Source organism: Aspergillus caelatus (assembly GCF_009193585.1).
Source record: "Aspergillus caelatus strain CBS 763.97 unplaced genomic scaffold BDV27scaffold_57, whole genome shotgun sequence".
Classification (NCBI taxonomy): Eukaryota; Fungi; Ascomycota; class Eurotiomycetes; order Eurotiales; family Aspergillaceae; genus Aspergillus; species Aspergillus caelatus.
This window is the reverse complement of record NW_022475320.1, coordinates 1-16882: the sequence shown is the minus strand read 5'-3', so window position 1 is coordinate 16882 and position 16882 is coordinate 1. Positions and strand designations below refer to the sequence as shown.

The following is a 16882-nucleotide window of genomic DNA, read 5'->3' as shown; positions in this document are numbered from 1 at the left end:
ATCACATCGGTTGGACGGCTATTCTTAGACCAAAAGAGAACCATGTTGAACGATTGAAGAACACAACGAATGTTACATGCTAGACTAGAGGTTATGCCTATTTTGAATAAGACAAATGACAAATATTGTGGCTCCTAATTCAGGGACACTTGGGTTTCAGTTGCCCATAGAGTTGAATGACGTGAGCTCCAATCCCAAATCTTTGTGTCTTCAGGATTTTAGTATCGTGTAGTCTCAAGCATTTATAGAAAGCCAAAGCTTGGAGAGCATCTATACAAAGTTACCATGATTAGCCCCAATTTCAATTTGCGTTCAGTTGGCTTTCGACGTGCAACCAACTCTGCTCTGCCACAGCAATAGGTGAGAAAGGAACCTACCCAGTCTACCAACACACGGACACACAAGGCTGTTGCGCTTTAGTGTAAGCTGGTTATGATCAGCAAAAGCCTGCCATCCAATCGAGTTCACCATCTATGTGACAGGAAAGGTCCCAGAAATGAATGACTAGTGCCTTCTCCAGAAACATATTCAACAACCTTCCCGTTTCTATTGTTTATCTTTAAGGAAGCCTTGGCTAGCGTTTCAGAACTAGACGATATCCTAAATCCTGTAGAACTGGCTAAGTTGCTTAGATCACTATCCAGCCTCTCATGTCGGTTAGAAAGGGCTCTTTCTGGCTGAGGTGGGACAATCCACGTTTTATCCTGACATGCGCAAGGCATTTGCGGCTGTGAATGCTTGTGATTCGTAGGTTGTAGGTTGTAAGTTGTATATAGTCACCTCAGGAAAACAGCTCACTTGAGGTGAAGGATCCACATTAAATACAGTGTGCCGCTAGCCCTGTCCCAGTTATTAAGAATAGGTACAGAGAAGTGGGATATTATCCCACAGGAATGCAAAATTCTATATTATCTCAGGACGCCGCCACCTATGTACTTAACTATGTTGACTAAATCTGGGTGATCTTCTACTGCTCATTAAGTACCAGCATCGGCTACAAGCATGGAGCCTGCCGTCTATCGATCCATAACAACATCGTGACAACCGGGCCAATTGCTACTTTTGAATAATTTACACACATCACCCCACTCAAAGCAACAATATTAATATGAAAATCATCCCTTGAGAAAAAAGTACGCACGAAAACGTCATCAAAATCGACGCATTACATAGTCGTCCCCTGAATGCTGATTAGGGCTTTGACGTCATGCCTACGCCAGACTTGGCATATCATCTCATACATCATAGTATACAAAGAGAACCCTATATAAACAATGATGGCCATTACAATCTTTCTCCTAAGAAACAATTATTCAAGACCATAATCCAAGCTCTCCATAAACCATCCTCCCAACCAAAGCAAAACAATCTTAACTGAAAATGTCCTCCACAATCAACACCAGCAAAGGCGAACAGCCCCTCGACCCCTACAAGGCCAAAAGCCTCGAGGACCCGCCCCTGCCCCAAAAGATCGAAGACCTGGTTGATTTCATATCTGAGGCCAAATTCGGCATGTTAACGACCAAGATGTCCGGCTCGGAATATCTAACCTCGAGATGCATGGCTTTGGCTGGAAAGGTATTTCTCCTTCTCCCTTCCCCAGTCATAAATTAGACTCAAGCCAAGTCATAATGTCATAATACTAATATTGGAATATTTTGAAAAAAGGAAAACGGTGGCATCGACCTCCTCTTCCACATCAACCTCTTCTCCAGCAAAACCCTAGATATCACCACGCACCCCCGAGAAGTGAACATGTCCTTCTTGGACCAAGTTAGCGGATCCTGGGCGTCTATTTCGGGGACGGCGTCCATCGTCGCCGACAAGGCTACCATTGAGAAGTATTATTCGCCGACGTTGCCGGCTTGGTTGGGCGATCTCGGTGACGGGGTTCATGATGGGAGTCCGTCGGATCCAAGGATCGGGGTGATTCGGTTGGAGGCGAAATTGGCGACGTATGCCGTGGCTACGAGGGGTATCTTTGGGAAGGCGGTTGAGACGATCAAGAGTGCTACTAAGGGGGATGTACCGGCTATCAATAGTATTCGGGAGTTGAGTGAGGCGGAGCTGGCTGAGTGTAAGTTTTCTCTTATCCTTTCTGTTCTTTTATGGACTTTTCTCCTTGAGTGTAGGGGAGTATGTGCTGACTGATTTGTTGGTAGGGCGCCGGACGCATAAATAAGAGCTTTTCTATTCGCTGGGCGAAGGGCTTCTTATGATTGATTATGTACATGTCTTGTGATGGGTCTCGGTTCGCTTAGGTACTGTATTTAGAATTGAATCGAGAAATTAATGCCTGGTATGATGGAAATAATCGAAATGATTGATATTCAAAATAATACAGGGGGCGCTAAAGGAACGAAACTGTCTACCCCAGATAGAGAACAAAGGAAATGAAAGAGAAGTCAGAGATATCGTACAGTCATCATGTGGGTATCTTGTGTGTATAAGTCCAACCATTTCCGGTACGAGCTTAATGTAAAGCCATCCCATTAAATCTAGGTTATGTTAGTAGAAACCATCAAAACGGAATAGGTGAGCTTACCAGTCGCAAAGGCATCCGTGCTGGTACGCGCCCATTGTGGAGAAGCATTGCGATATTTTTGTTTGAGGTCGCTTGAAGTTTACGATATGCCTCACGGATATGCTTCGGTTCAACCGGTGTTCGACCCTCCTCAGGAGGATCGAAGAGACCAGTTTCACGCTTACGCTTCTTAGTATTCTCGCCTGAACCATTTTCGGCACCTCCTCGGCGATTCTTCTCCCGGTCTTCGCGTTCCTTGACCTTGAGGGCTTCCTCGGTCAAGGTCTGGACGATCTCGAACGTGAGGAAACCAAGGATATCGACAATATCGTCGTTGGGCTTTGATTCGGTTACGATACCAAAGCCGGCCCACTCACGAAAACGCTTGCTCTTACGATAGGTGAAGGATGCTTGACGACATTCTGACCAGAACACGTACTCTTCCTTAGTCATGTTCTTGGTTCGCTCGTCTGCTGCAGCAAGGCGCTGGAGCGTTGCATAATTCTGCTCCTCCTCCTCTTCGTCTTCCTCGTCCTCTCGCTCTGGGACCTGGACCGAGTAGAAACTGTTCACATCCCATGCGAGACCAACACGGGCCCTCTTGTTCTTCGGCTTTGAAGCGACATCTTGCGGTCCGGCGACGACACCTCCCGCAAGGGGGTCATCGGCTCCCGCAAATTCAGCAGCGTCGGCACCGCCCTTGTCATCCGAGTCTTTGACATTCTTGCGGACATCTTTCCAGGAAAGGAAAGTTTTCAGGCGCGAGACCTTGGCCTTGTCATGTCGAATGAGAAAGATCAAATCATCAGTTGAGATAGAGCGGACTCCTCGCCGTGTTGCCAGCGTTGTACTTCGTGCGAGCTGCAGTGAATGTAAGTAAACTGTAGTTGGATGGCTGAGGGTCCTCATACAATCTCAACGACTTGCTGGCGAACGATCTCTTCTATCAGAGTAGTTGTTTCCACTGATGGCTCGGCAGTCTCTCCAGAGACGAACATCATCTGGTCATAGTGTTAGTGGGGTGGGAAATACTCCTGTTATTTCCATATTGTTTCAGAGATAACCCGTTTCGATTTGATGTAGTCGGGAAAGGCATAGCTGGAATACAGGCACAGGTAGATCATTTGCGCTATCCCGATTGTTATATAGGATAGAGCAAGTCGAAGTAATAACCAGACTGCGGGAATAAAATATTACATGGAGCAGCACCACATGGAGTACATATCAAGCAAGATAGGCGTCTATAGATGGCAAGTAAAACAGTCGCATCGCGATGGACCTTACTGCGCCATGCGAGCAGCGAGCAGCAAGACTAAGCTTGCGATGTATGTCAAATATACAAATGATTACACTATTTGAACGTAGCCTAATGTATGCAAGCGGTCCAAAAAGCACGAAACAAAAGAAAACGGAGGCAAGATGAGGCTTAGATAGAACGAGATAAGGAATAGTATGAGCTTACCTGCTGGATTTCCTGCCGATACTTCGGAGTTCGATCGGTCGACATGTTGGCGAATCAAGAATGACCAATTAACATCATTCACGGCCAGAAAAGCAACTATAATACAAATAGATGATCGCGTTAAGACTCTTAGCAACGAAACGAGTGAATTCGAGTTGGTCGCAAAAGACAACAATGGGGATGTCCAAAGGATCTATCCCCGTGATTTGATGTCCAGTGACCTCCCCATATCCGGAACAACTCTTTACCCGCATCCCGTCATCCCGCCGCATTTGGTGGGGTGATAGCGAAACTTTTTGATCGTGATTATCACATTTACTATACTCATTGATTCAATTCTGCCTTCTCATAATGCTTTACCTCGTTGGATTAGGTCTTGCCGATGAGACCGACATTACTGTCAAAGGCTTGGAGGTGGTAAAAAGGGCCGAAAGAGTCTACCTCGAAGCATATACTAGTATTCTGCTCGTGAACAAAGAAAAGCTAGTGAGTGTCGCTGAATATAGCAGATGTCATTTGTTGCTACAGAATTGTCTAACCAGGTCATCAATTGGTTCAGTAGGAAGCTTTCTATGGACGTCCTGTTATTGAAGCAGACCGCGAAAAGGTCGAGAGCGGAAGCGATGAGATTCTCGCTGGAGCAGACAAAACAGATGTTGCATTCCTAGTCGTCGGCGATCCTTTTGGGTAGGTGTCAACTTTGCGCGACTGTCACGGGAGGCGTGTATTAACGTGTGTGCAGCGCCACCACCCATACAGACCTCGTTCTGCGCGCCCGCGAACTGGGCATCGAATCCAAGGTCATCCCGAACGCATCGATCATGTCCGGCATTGGTTGCACGGGGCTGCAACTGTATAACTTTGGTCAAACTGTCAGCATGGTGTTCTTCACGGAAAACTGGAAGCCCTCGTCATACTATGATAAGATTAAGGAGAACATTTCACTGGGCCTTCACACCCTCGTGCTTTTGGACATCAAGGTCAAGGAACAGTCATACGAGAACATGGCCCGAGGACGCCTGATCTATGAGCCTCCGAGATATATGACCGTTGCGCAGTGCGCCAGTCAGATGCTAGAGACCGAGGAGGAGCGTAAGGAAGGTGTTTACGGACCTGACAGCCTCGCGGTCGGAGCTGCGAGAGTTGGAGCCCCGGATCAGAAATTGGTCGTCGGAACTCTGAAGGAATTGGCAGAAGTCGAGATGGGCGCGCCTCTTCACAGTCTCGTTCTTCTGGGGAGGAGAGCGCATGACCTGGAGAAGGACTACATTCGTGAATTTGCCGTGGACAAAGCGACCTTTGATGCCAGTTGGCAGAAGGGATACGGCGCTAGTTCATGAGGCAGAGCTTAGCTTATAACGAGATGGAAATGAATTATAGATTCAATACGCTGTGGTTCTAATATCCAAGAATCAATGTTCACGAGCACAATAGCCGTCATCGGGCTTTGGGTAAATTGCATAGCCACATATCACTCATATAACCGTCTCAAGCGGTCTTCTTAGCGCCGAAGAACTGTGTCAACTTTTGCGGGAAAAATGTCTAAAAATGATCGACATATTAGCTTGTGGAAACAGCAAGAACATACAACCATGTAAGAAGCACTTACTGTAGGAGTTGACGGGGGTTGTGATGCACTGCCATAATCGCTAGCCTCCCCGTCTTCATCGTACATCATGCTTTCATCATCATCCTCTTCAACTTGGGGGAACCATCTCTCCGGATCCCCGTTATACACAATATACCAGCCAATCTTTTCACCGGCGGCATATTTATCCCGCATCTCTGTCAACGCCGCCATGGCATCATTATTTAGCCCTGACTCCTTAACCAGCTCCTCAGCATCCATACTAAGTGCCCCCGATTCTGGCATCGTAATCACTTTAGCCGCGACATAGGCATATGGCTTGCTGACGGCCTCATCGGTGGTATCGTTGGGATCATACTGCTCGATAAATCGGAGGTCGGGGAGACGGGAAACGATACCCGGTTCTGTCTTCGCGAACGACTCCAGAAGTAGTTGGGTAGTGACTGGTGCCTGAAGGTACTCTGCTGTTGCATCTTCTAGGTTGTGCAGGACAATGTAGACTCGGATACCCGTGAAGCCGGCGCGCGGCCACTTAAAGCCGTACAACATATAGACTGGCATTGCTAAGTGCTAGAAATGTAGCGGTTGGAAACACTAATGGGGAAGACAATGGTTCAATAACCGGGATCGTTCGATGGAAGGTGTCATGTTAATATTGTTCGGGGAAAGACGCTGCTGCATTCATCGTGTGTGACGATGACTGCAGGAAATGTGTCTTTGCGACATAAGTTGATCATCAATCAGCGGATAAAGGCACTTGGCGCTAGCACAGTTATGTAGTTGACAGGTCAATCCCATAATGAACGGACATTTCGGAGCTATTTATATTACCAATTCCAAATCAATGAAGGACACTATTGTCAATATTACAATGACTACAAGATTACTGACTGACAAATTTCCATTTTAATTGTCATTATTGCTTTTTGATCCTTCCTTAATCCCCCCCCCCTCCTCCTTGGTTCACCGTAATAGATCAAACAAAGGCGGTGATATTCGGCAATATCGAGTCTCGGCCTTGACATCTTCAATACTCCAAGAAACTCCAAGCGGAGGCATTCGGATGAACCCAACTGCGGCATAGCCCAACGCCACAATCGATATCGGCTTACCGCTCTTCATTAAGGCGGGATGGTTCTCTCATTCATATTGGTCCAGAACCGACAGTAAGTACTTGTGTCTACACCTGAATCAGACGATCTATAATGCTAAGCAAGCGGATAGGGGCAAAACACGTCTTGCAAAATGGTATGCGCCGTACAGCGTAAGTTCTCTAGAAACTCTTCAGAAATCATGTAGCATTGGCTAACATCGGTAATTCACAGGATGAAGAGAAAGTCAAGCTCAAAGGCGAGGTACGTGACAACTTGCGACAATACCATTGTTACCGCTGGGCCGGACAACTGACCAATTGCCTCAGGTCCATCGCCTGGTAGCACCGAGAGATCAGAAATATCAATCCAACTTTGTCGAGTTCAAGCGAAGTACGAAGATCGTGTACCGGAGGTATGCGGGGCTGTTCTTTTGCGCCTGTGTCGATGCTACCGATAATGAACTGGCGTATCTCGAGGCCATCCATTTCTTTGTTGAAGTTCTAGATCAGTTCTTCGGGAATGTGTGCGAGCTAGATCTAGTGTTCAATTTCTACAAGGTGCGTTGGGCTCTCTCGGCGGTGGTGGCCATTGGAAGATATTATGATGGATCGAGAAGCTGCAAAGATGCGACAAGGAGTGAAGACTGACAAATGATCGGTACAGGTGTACGCCATTCTAGACGAAGTATTTCTGGCGGGTGAAATTGAAGAGACAAGCAAGCAGGTCGTATTGACGAGGCTGGAACATTTGGACAAACTGGAGTGAGGCAGCTTTCAGCCTGAAGGGAGCGTGGATAGGATAGAATCTGTTCTGGATATTATAGCATTGACATGGCCACGGGATGGCCATCCGGAGTTATTGGTTTGAAGGGTTAACATATATCAGGGCGCTGCGCTTGCAACTATTGCCATCCATGTTGATAGAGGGTTCTGTGATGGCTTTGTTTATCTAATTTCGACGATAATACCCTACGGAAAGCAAATTTATTTGTTTACCTAAGAATATCACATCATTAACAGTTGACATATGACGGCTTCGTAAAGGGACTAGGAGCTCCTGAGTCACGTTATTTCCGCCGTGCTATGACAGTTCATGGGACATATATAAAACCGGTAAGTAGGTCAACAGCCGAAATCACTGCCGTGATGCCTGCGAGCGGAGACAACGTCTCACACCGGTCCACTCATTGCACGAGACTGACCACAACTGTCATTTAAGCTCAAATAACGCCCAAAGGTTGTTTCTTGGTAGTCCTCAGACCCTTGGTAGATTATACACGAGTAGACATAGTTGCAGTGAGGTGATCAAGACGTGCGATTGCGAGCGTAATGTTAGTTCTTGGCATCAATTTCCTTTAAAAGGGGACGACCTCCTGTGTTACATGAGTTGAATTGCTGGTTATGGTGACTAGTGCTGATGTTCTTCCTCTCTCTCTCTCTCTCTTTCTATTCTTTGTTAGTCTTAACCTCTTTCCAGATGAGGTTCTCATCTCATCAGCAATCCAACCGTGCATACAGCTATACTGAGTACTACTAGTACCAGATTTCCATCACCTGACCACCCATTCTCGATAAGGAAGTCACTTCGTTCCTAGTACTAACTATCGACCATCACATGCCTATTCGACACCACTGCAGTAAGAAGAGGGTCAAAGGGAATAACACCACCCAACTATCACGATAGTCCCTTTCAACTGGGATACAAACCTGTATAGTTGGATACATACTCCGTACAGATACTTCCAAGTTTCTAGAGCCATTGCAATCCTCTATCTGATTAGCGGAACGAACGGCACGCTTCTCGAAAATGGTCCTCACCGGCGGGTCAGTGATGGACTCCGTACGGAGCAGGGAAAAATACGGAAGCTGTTGAAGATCATCATAAGAAGGCGAGGATGATACTTGCCTCGTTGATTGAGCCCCAGATGATAAGCCGTCTTGGCATTGCAAGTACTTGATGAGATGATTAAGTCGGAACACCGAGTCGATCTCCGTCGGGCAATGATTACCCCCAGGGTATTGATTGAATGTTTCGGAAATAAGCCCTGTAGGGTCTATTTACCTGGAATCACAGGATACCTTCATTGCCGGCGATCTACTGGAAGGGTCAGTAAAGTGCTGGAAAGTATAGTGGAAAGTGTGATATGAAGCTCAGTTTGCCACATAGCAATCAGTGGGCTTGTCACCTTGGTTATCTCCAACAGAATATTACAGCTCGAGCCTAACTTGGCCCAGTGACAATCGACTGATCGTTTGACCGATAGGCTAAAAGGCTAAACGAATCATGTTCAACGGTACCAATTAGGACTACGATTCCTGGTACAGGAAATTGGCCACTGGACATGTTGGATCAAGTGTTCACCAATTACGCGCTATTGCCGAATAGGAATTCAGGTTGATTTGTCGTCATCGGGATTCTTACGAGGTCCGACGGCCGTGGTTTCCACCGAGGTGGATTATGAAAGGTGGACTGTGCATCCAAACGTTAGTGGACGGACTATCTCTCTCGATCAGCACCGTTGACATACCCCAAACCACGAACGGGCCCGAGGGCACAGACTTGATACACAACTGACACGGCCTTGGCAGCAACAACTTTCCAGCAATGACCTTGGAACATTAATTGGCAATGGCCGTAACAAAAGGGGAAAGACAAGATTGGGGTAACATTATGGAACAACCGAAGCAAAAACGGAAATGAAGAGCGAATGTGATTATTGCGGGCTGTGGAGAGGCGAGTACGTTTCAAGATTGTGCATTATGCATGGATTTTGAGTGTCTGGAGAAAGGTACGCGTCGTCTTGTCGGAGGGTCCACCAATCAAAGAAGTGGAGTGGACGGGTTTGAATTTCTCAAAGCTTCCAGACCAGAGAAGCCTCAGGCCTCCTTGTCCAATCCCCGAATCCCAGCGATCAGCGAATTAAGGGCTACGCGGCCGATCAGTGCGCTCGTCGCCGGGTTTTTCTTGGCACCGTTTCCATTCTCCAGTGTACGCCCCGCCTGTCCGTCACAGAAAACATGACAATCAGGAGACTGTGCCTACTCTCTGGAGGCCAATACACGATGAGGACCGGCCATCCTGGATGATTTTCATGCTGTACCCGTACCTATGGAATCAACCAGGGAATAAACCCCCACCCCCTGACAATCGTTTACTTTCGATGGGCGTCATCCACTGACGTCTTGGGTTCGCCCTGCCGAGAAAAGCCTCTCTGGATACTACTCTTTAACTGCCGCAACTGATTTGGCCCAAACGTGGACGGGAGACCCGCAGGGGAAGCAGGATAGCACCTGAGAGGATGAAAGCCCCAAACCGGAATTAGGAAAAAAGCTAAAAAGGTAAAAAAAAAAGAAAAGGAAAAAAAGGAGGATGTTGTTTTGCCAAGATTCAGGAGAGAGATTATTGATCGTTTTTTTGATTACGACCACGAGTATCCATATCGAATGTACACCTCGCGTACCCAAGTACGAATGAGTTGCCACTGTTCTTTTTTAATTACTTGATATGGGCATTCTTTGGTACATCCCGGCGCTAATGACCCAACGATTATCTCCTCTTCAGTATAACTCACTTATTATCAATCTACTTCCCAGTCTCCTTTTCATCTCTTCATCAACACTTCAGGTTTCTCTCTTTCCTTCTTTTTAATCAGGTCTTCACCCTCAGAAATCCTTTCTTTTCTCTCGTTCACTTTCCCCCCCTTTGAGTCTTGGGAACTATCCTTCGTTTCTCCATTACTAGACCTTCATCTTCTCAAGACCCCACTGTCTCTTGAATACACATTGTAGTACAATTTTATATATACCCATACGAACCTCATTCGTGCATCAGTCACCATGTCTTTGACCTACTCGGACAACCTTGCTCCCCAGCCCTTGACTGATGTCTTCACCGATGACACTTGTATTGACAGGCGCAAGTGCCACCGGACCGTGCCCATGAAGGTGCTGGCACTCGGCGTTGGAAGAACGGGAACAGCGTCTCTCCGCATTGCTCTGGAGCGCCTGGGATACCTGAAATGCTACCATATGATGTCCGCTAGTGTGGAGAACCCTCCAGACTGCTTGATGTGGCATGATGCCCTCCTCGCCAAGTATGATGGTGTGGGTGAGTTTGGAAGGAAGGAATGGGATCAGTTGCTGGGAGAGTGTCAGGTGAGATTCGGGCTATCAACCAGGCAGATCATGGAATTATAACTGATCTTGTTGTGTATAGGCTGTCTGCGACTGGCCCGCCTGTGCTTTTGCTAAAGAGCTAATTGAAGCCTACCCTAATGCTAAGGTCATCTTGACTACTCGTGAGGTGGATTCGTGGCATGCGTACGTTGACACTGGCATATATCCGAGGCGATTAATCCGCTAACTGGTATCCTGCAGATCCGTCATGAAGACTGTCTTTTGGCGTGTGAGCGATCCTGAGCACAGCTTTGTTTCGAACTTCAGCTGGGCTGCCAGCATGTATTACCCTATGTTGAACAAGTTCTTCGAGACCTTCTTCCGTGGGGACTTCCCCAACAAGGGCAAGCAGGTGTACCAGGATCACGTCGACGAGGTCCGTAGCCTGGTCCCACCTGAGCGCTTGCTGGAGTACAAGATTAGCGACGGCTGGGGCCCTCTGTGTGAATTCCTGGGAGAAGATGTCCCCGACACTCCATTCCCTCGTGGAAATGACATGGCCGACTTCTTCAAGCGTTGCCGTACCCGCAACAGGCACCAGATGATGAACGCTGCCCTGCAAGCTGTCACAATGGGTGGAGCGCTACTGGCAACCGGATTGGCCGCTACTATGGCTTTCAAGCGCTTCTGTCGGTGAACATCTTTTCTTCTTTGTTTCTTTTTTTGGGTGTTATGGTCTGCGCTGGGCGCAACTCATGGCTTTTCTTGTTTAAAAACATGGTTTCCTGTACAATTTTCTTGGCTAGCTAGCGTCTTTTGTCTTTTCTTAGTACATATAATATCCAACCAACCGATTTCATTGACTACCGTGTCTGTCTGCTCCTCAATCATTAGTCCCTGGGTACTGAAAAGGAAGTATCTCTTGGCACTTGGCTTCAGGGGGTTCCCCTGCCGCAAGGGCCGCTAGGAGAGTTGTTGTTGCCTGGCGCCGAGGGGTTTATGTCCTCTTGGCATCCTCATCGATTATCCATGCGACAGGGCACGGGAAGGGATGTCGCACAACATCTTTCACAAAACTTAGTGTAAAATCAGAGGAAGGAACCGTCTTGGCATAGTCGAGAGGGCTGAAGCGCCCTACAAGGCCAGACAATGACTGCGGGATGTTTGACGCTCACTCCCTGTTTCGACAAAGGAGACGATGGGCGAAAGGATCTAGTGGGTGGCCAAGATCTAGTGGCTTTGGAGCCGTTTGCTTGGCTAGGATAGTATGTACGTCGCGGCTTAGGCGGGGGTACTGGAAGTGGATATCAATGCTATGGTCAAAGTACTACAATTGGCCGTGTCCGTTTCTCGAACCGACCTCCTATTAAACAGCAGGCTTGGCAGCCGGTATTGACGCCAAACTAATATGGCCGCGGAATCTCAACAGGAGAAGTCGAGTCCGCCAATGCTTTGTGTTATACATAGTAACAGGGGTTGTCTACTGGTTACTGGTTCTTCTAAACATAGCCGTAAGGCATGCTCTATAAGGGCACGTGGCGAACTACATATGCAGCGACAAGCTGCAAAGACCAGGGTGCTCAGTGCGATATTTTCTTGGCTGGAAATCAATTGATGATTTGTGTCTGAAGTGCATCTATTTGGACCTTGGACAGGCCTGTCAGGGGGGTGGGGGGACGAAGACCCATCTCATAATCCAAGAACTTGGATCACCGTTTGTTACATGTTACGGTACAGATCAGTGTGTATTGACTCTATGGATGGCTGGATGGATGAGCCAAGTTTGATACAGGTCACAACCCCAGATCAGCATAATTGCACGTATAACTTTCCTGAAAGTCAATTTTCTGATAACATGGATAACTATAGAGGTGAAGTGCTGTGTGACCCCCTGTAACCCGTGTATGTTGTGCGGAGGAGGCATGAACAGGATATACTTACCGTCATACCCTTCATTTCAAAGCTGTGACCCATCCGTAACTTTCATGCCACCGAAGCGAAGCCACAGCCAGACCTTCCGAGTGGATGTTCACCCCACTCCTCAAGTCTGGCCGTGACGTGGCGCTGGAGCTCCTCCCCTCCAGAGTGGCAGAGTCGGCGCGTAGAGAAACAGCCACAGTCGGGTTGTACCTTGTTTCCTCGCGCCTCGGCATTACTTGAAACTAGGTTTTGCGGTCGGACTAGCTGATAGTGGCCTAGTGTCGGCGTTTAGAAAAAAATGAAAGAAGAAAAAAAAAAAGTTTCATGGTGGGGAATACAGGAACGGGTTCGTACAGGGGGTAATCTATACTCGACGGCACGGCAGTGTATTTCTTCCGTACTTTAACTCGCTTTAGGACAGATGCGGCTTAGTATGGGCTCTACATATCACCAACTACGACAGGACCTTACGTAGAGGACTACGTATTCTTTGCACCGGCTAATATCTAGTCTCTGTTGTTTTTACCTCTCGCTAGGTGACGAACGCCAGTTTGAGTTTGCAGACTAAGAGACGACTATTCTCTGCATGCGTGATCAGCCACCATGGAGATGACGTTGGGTGGCTTGATGGATGCAGAAAAAGGCTGCAGTTAGTGGGATGGACTAATTACCGACATCGTTAGCATCTACTGATAGCTCGGAAGAGTTTACGAGTCATTGAGTTATGAAGGGCGAATATCTATGTTTCGGGAGAGACAACCATTTTTTTTTTTTTTTTTTTTTGATGGGAGACCATCCATGCCACGGCCGACTTCGGTGGCCACTAAAGAGACTGTGTGCGATAGACTGCGCGATACTAATATAATATGCACAAAGGAGAGACTAACATAGACGCACTGACTGGCAGAAGTTGACAGCGCCAATCCAATGGGTAATGGATGTCGGCCACCTACAAACTACCGGCCACTCACCAATGAAAGATTGCGCATGCTTCACGTACTCCGTATGGTCCAAAGAACAATCAATCCCCATGAAGCCGAACTTCCAGGTCCACTTGGGCAAAGTGGATGCCAATTGGAAACACTCCTGACGGTCTCAGCTTTTTGAGTTACGATCCGGCGGATCCTCTCTCCAAAGTATCGTGCACTCCCAATATTCTTCCGCCACCACTAGACTTCATGGGATCTCGTGTCCCTTGTCCATAGAAAATTCCCACTGTGTTTGGATCCCTTATTTCGCTCGGCCTCTCTCTTCCCAGTGCTCAGGGACGAAGTGGTAATGCGAAGGATCGATGCTGGTCGTTACTGACACCATGCCCGGTGGATCTGCGTCTTTGTCTTCCTTCCGCATAATGGCCTTTCTTTGGGTCTGGTTACTCTGCTGTTTGCCGGGGATCGTCGCAGAAATAGATTCTGTATTTCGATCGGTAAGTTCACAGAAGACGGCTTGTGTTTGATGGGGTCGTCCTTGGAATTAGCTAATCGGTCGGTCCCATTTCAGAGACCCGATTTATATCCCCCGGTCCTCACGATAGAACACAGCATTCCCGACAAACTTACTCCAGGATATATTTTTGTTGGCCCGTATGAAGCGGATAACTCAGGTCCTTATATTTATGATAACCAAGGCGTACGTCATATCCCCTTTTCTATCGAGTTGCTCTCACTGACATCGTCGCAGGGTCTAGTATGGAGTGGCTGGGGAAGTTCCGGTCCCGGCAACGCGCACGGGATGCATGTATGCAAATACAAAGGGGAAGACCATCTTTGCTTCTTCCAAGGTGTTCAACAAAATGGATATTGCCGGGGCCATGGCGTCATCATGAACAATCAGTATCGCACTGTGAAGACTGTCCTCCCCGGGGGTGGAATGGCGTCGAGCGATATGCACGAGTTTTTACCCATTAACGACGGCAAAACTGCACTGTTGACTGTGTATCAGCAGCGACAGTTTGACATGAGCTTATGGAATGTCAAGACTGGTATGGGGTGGTTGATGGAGAGCATCTTCCAGGAAGTGGACGTGGAGACGAACGAGGTGCTGTTTGAGTGGAAGTCGCTTGACCATGTTGACCCTACAGCTAGCTACACCTATCCTGGCCACACAGACACTTCGGGAACGGGGCTGGACCCGCGCTCCCCGTGGGATTATTTCCACATCAATTCCATTGATAAGAATCAAGACGGTGATTATCTGATCTCATCACGACACACGTGCGCGATCTATAAAATCTCCGGCCAGAATGGGTCGGTGATCTGGCAGTTGCATGGCGCCAACCCGTCCTTCACGAATCTCAACTTTAGCTTCTCCCAGCAACATGATGCACGATTCCTGAACGAAAACGGTACCCACACCCTGCTTTCCCTGTATAACAATGGCTTCAATGGGTTCAACAAAACACACGAATATTCCTCCGGTATGCTCATTTTGATCGACCATGTGGCCAAGACAGCCACTCAGCTGCGCGATTATGCCCCTTTGAACAAGGACATGCTCAGCTCGAGTCAGGGCAACATGCAAGTGTTGCCGAACCAGAATGTGTTTATTGGATGGGGGAACAATGCATACATATCCGAACACGACCAGTACGGCAACTTGCTACTGTGGGGATACATTGATAAGGACAGAATCATGAACTATCGTGCCCAGAAATTCCAGTGGGACGGGAAGCCGACGGACGTGCCCGCTCTGTGGACATATTCGCGATCGACCGAGCCGTTCTCCTCGCTTACTTTGTACGTAAGTTGGAACGGCGCCACACGAGTGCGGTACTGGCGTTTCTACGGGGCGATGAACATGACAGGCCCGTATGCATTGTTGAACCAGGTGACGAGGAAGGGATTCGAAACGAGTTACACGTTCCCGCACTACTACCCATGGGCGTACGCGGAGGCCGTAGATCTCGAGGGCAAGGTGTTGGGCAAGTCACGGCATAAGTTCACATTTACGCCTTCCCAGGAACTACAACAATACTGCGCGAACAACATGTGTGAAAATGCGCCGGCATATGGACTCCCTGGAGAAGAGGGAGCCGGCGCATTCATCCCCCCAGTGGGTCTTAATACTGTGCCATGGGTCGACCCAGAGAACCCGGAAGCCCATTACGACTGGGGTGAATCTTCCGAGTCCGCGTCACAGCCATTGGATGAAGCCAAAGAGACATTGAAGACTGCATACGGTGAGCTTTCCTTCCCTTCCTTCCGAACGACAAAGTTAAGATCTTAAAACTAACCATCGAGGTGTTCCCAGAGCGCGGATGGTTTGTCCCTGTGTTGGCGATTGGTCTTGCCGCGATTGGGGTTTACATGGTGGTTCGAAAGTGTCGACTACAACGGCCTCATACCTACCCAGTGAAAGAGCGCCGATCATTAGAGCCATTGGACGACTCCATCAATGAACGAAAACAGCCGGGCGGGATGAGCGATATGCCGTGGTGGCATTGGCGGCGATGGACCGGAGCATCCGACGGACCACACTATTTCCCCTTGACGGAGCCGGGTACTTCGAGAAGGAACGAAGATGTATCCTACGGCTAGGCTTTCGTAGCCTGACACCCTATAATACTTGTGTTTATATTACTTGTAAAGTAGTTGTTTCAACAAATGATACCCCCCAATATCATCCATGTGAAGCGTGCTTTGAACTATCGCAAGAAACACACTGAAGTATACATAACACAGACACTCAGATCCCCCGGGGCTCGGATAACAATACCATACAGGGATAGATTACATACGAACGTAACGGGGTGACAAAACACAGGGCCGAACCACTTCTACGACTTAGTATGCTAGTTATAGTAGGTACTCGTACTCCATGCGGAGCAGATTTTCCGCTGACTGGACAGGAGTCCAATCAGAAAACGTGGCTTATACGCTTGATGATGAACCGGGAACCTACAGAAAACAAAAATAGAGAAAAAAGCTTACTCTCTACGTCGTCGATGATGTATGTTGATGTCGTACTCGTTCCTGTCATGAGGGTAGGAAACACGTATGCTTGGGTCAGTCCGATAATGTCAGCCCTGAAACCATTTTGCGTCTCATGAAAAAGTTCCAAGTCAGAATGGGGGAACCGTGGATGCGTTTCGGCTACTGGTCGGAAGGAAGCATGATTGAAACGAGTTATAGATTAATTAAGGACAAGAATTGGAGGGGGGAAAGGGGAATTAGAAAAAAA

At 47.9% G+C, this 16882-nt stretch overlaps 7 protein-coding genes across 7 annotated transcripts; 5 read left to right on the top strand and 2 right to left on the bottom strand.

The window, feature by feature from the left end:
* Window positions 1–1380: 1380 nt before the first annotated feature.
* On the top strand, window positions 1381–2178 carry BDV27DRAFT_143891 (blue light-inducible protein Bli-3; the record flags this gene model as incomplete). The annotated part of the gene is made up of 3 exons (XM_032070174.1): window positions 1381–1578; window positions 1669–2081; window positions 2163–2178. 3 exons carry the CDS (start codon window positions 1381–1383, stop codon window positions 2176–2178), a joined length of 627 nt encoding a protein of 208 aa, XP_031929146.1.
* Window positions 2179–2321: 143 nt separating this feature from the next.
* Window positions 2322–3697, bottom strand: BDV27DRAFT_95872 (transcriptional regulator SPT3). Its single transcript, XM_032078049.1, has 3 exons — window positions 3436–3697; window positions 2546–3385; window positions 2322–2498 (listed from the first exon to the last, which is right to left on the bottom strand). The coding sequence occupies exons 1-3, from the start codon at window positions 3523–3525 to the stop codon at window positions 2493–2495; spliced, it is 936 nt and encodes a 311-aa protein (XP_031929145.1). The 5' UTR covers window positions 3526–3697; the 3' UTR covers window positions 2322–2492.
* A 617-nt stretch (window positions 3698–4314) lies between these two features.
* dph5 (diphthine synthase) lies at window positions 4315–5349 on the top strand. The gene is made up of 3 exons (XM_032066414.1): window positions 4315–4472; window positions 4549–4673; window positions 4729–5349. The coding sequence occupies exons 1-3, from the start codon at window positions 4338–4340 to the stop codon at window positions 5324–5326; spliced, it is 858 nt and encodes a 285-aa protein (XP_031929144.1). The 5' UTR covers window positions 4315–4337; the 3' UTR covers window positions 5327–5349.
* A 1-nt stretch (window position 5350) lies between these two features.
* BDV27DRAFT_125801 (uncharacterized protein) lies at window positions 5351–6285 on the bottom strand. The gene is made up of 2 exons (XM_032066413.1): window positions 5596–6285; window positions 5351–5528 (listed from the first exon to the last, which is right to left on the bottom strand). The coding sequence occupies exons 1-2, from the start codon at window positions 6133–6135 to the stop codon at window positions 5475–5477; spliced, it is 594 nt and encodes a 197-aa protein (XP_031929143.1). The 5' UTR covers window positions 6136–6285; the 3' UTR covers window positions 5351–5474.
* Window positions 6286–6637: 352 nt separating this feature from the next.
* BDV27DRAFT_95839 (AP-2 complex subunit sigma) lies at window positions 6638–7695 on the top strand. Its single transcript, XM_032078048.1, has 5 exons — window positions 6638–6740; window positions 6799–6838; window positions 6900–6929; window positions 6995–7225; window positions 7332–7695. The coding sequence occupies exons 1-5, from the start codon at window positions 6706–6708 to the stop codon at window positions 7431–7433; spliced, it is 438 nt and encodes a 145-aa protein (XP_031929142.1). The 5' UTR covers window positions 6638–6705; the 3' UTR covers window positions 7434–7695.
* Window positions 7696–10097: 2402 nt separating this feature from the next.
* BDV27DRAFT_95820 (sulfotransferase family protein) lies at window positions 10098–11508 on the top strand. Its single transcript, XM_032078047.1, has 3 exons — window positions 10098–10822; window positions 10884–10987; window positions 11045–11508. The coding sequence occupies exons 1-3, from the start codon at window positions 10505–10507 to the stop codon at window positions 11478–11480; spliced, it is 858 nt and encodes a 285-aa protein (XP_031929141.1). The 5' UTR covers window positions 10098–10504; the 3' UTR covers window positions 11481–11508.
* Window positions 11509–13902: 2394 nt separating this feature from the next.
* On the top strand, window positions 13903–16239 carry BDV27DRAFT_171127 (arylsulfotransferase family protein; the record flags this gene model as incomplete). Its single annotated transcript, XM_032075516.1, has 4 exons — window positions 13903–14129; window positions 14204–14332; window positions 14384–15881; window positions 15953–16239. The coding sequence occupies exons 1-4, from the start codon at window positions 13995–13997 to the stop codon at window positions 16237–16239; spliced, it is 2049 nt and encodes a 682-aa protein (XP_031929140.1). The 5' UTR covers window positions 13903–13994.
* Window positions 16240–16882: the final 643 nt, after the last annotated feature.

What these genes read in the sequence shown, in the direction of transcription:
- BDV27DRAFT_125801 (XM_032066413.1), bottom strand. Translation starts at nt 6,135, where the DNA reads ATGCCAGTCTATATGTTGTACGGCTTTAAGTGGCCGCGCGCCGGCTTC. An exon ending in AACCCCCGTCAACTCCTACA is followed by an intron (nt 5,529 to 5,595) that starts GTAAGTGCTTCT and finishes GATCATTTTTAG; the next exon opens with ACATTTTTCCCGCAAAAGTT.
- BDV27DRAFT_95872 (XM_032078049.1), bottom strand. Translation starts at nt 3,525, where the DNA reads ATGATGTTCGTCTCTGGAGAGACTGCCGAGCCATCAGTGGAAACAACT. An exon ending in GCCAGCAAGTCGTTGAGATT is followed by an intron (nt 3,386 to 3,435) that starts GTATGAGGACCC and finishes CATTCACTGCAG; the next exon opens with CTCGCACGAAGTACAACGCT.
- BDV27DRAFT_95820 (XM_032078047.1), top strand. Translation starts at nt 10,505, where the DNA reads ATGTCTTTGACCTACTCGGACAACCTTGCTCCCCAGCCCTTGACTGAT. An exon ending in AGTTGCTGGGAGAGTGTCAG is followed by an intron (nt 10,823 to 10,883) that starts GTGAGATTCGGG and finishes TGTTGTGTATAG; the next exon opens with GCTGTCTGCGACTGGCCCGC. An exon ending in GAGGTGGATTCGTGGCATGC is followed by an intron (nt 10,988 to 11,044) that starts GTACGTTGACAC and finishes GGTATCCTGCAG; the next exon opens with ATCCGTCATGAAGACTGTCT.
- dph5 (XM_032066414.1), top strand. Translation starts at nt 4,338, where the DNA reads ATGCTTTACCTCGTTGGATTAGGTCTTGCCGATGAGACCGACATTACT. An exon ending in TCGTGAACAAAGAAAAGCTA is followed by an intron (nt 4,473 to 4,548) that starts GTGAGTGTCGCT and finishes TTGGTTCAGTAG; the next exon opens with GAAGCTTTCTATGGACGTCC. An exon ending in GTCGTCGGCGATCCTTTTGG is followed by an intron (nt 4,674 to 4,728) that starts GTAGGTGTCAAC and finishes ACGTGTGTGCAG; the next exon opens with CGCCACCACCCATACAGACC.
- BDV27DRAFT_95839 (XM_032078048.1), top strand. Translation starts at nt 6,706, where the DNA reads ATGGTTCTCTCATTCATATTGGTCCAGAACCGACA. An exon ending in AATGGTATGCGCCGTACAGC is followed by an intron (nt 6,839 to 6,899) that starts GTAAGTTCTCTA and finishes GGTAATTCACAG; the next exon opens with GATGAAGAGAAAGTCAAGCT. An exon ending in AAGTCAAGCTCAAAGGCGAG is followed by an intron (nt 6,930 to 6,994) that starts GTACGTGACAAC and finishes CAATTGCCTCAG; the next exon opens with GTCCATCGCCTGGTAGCACC.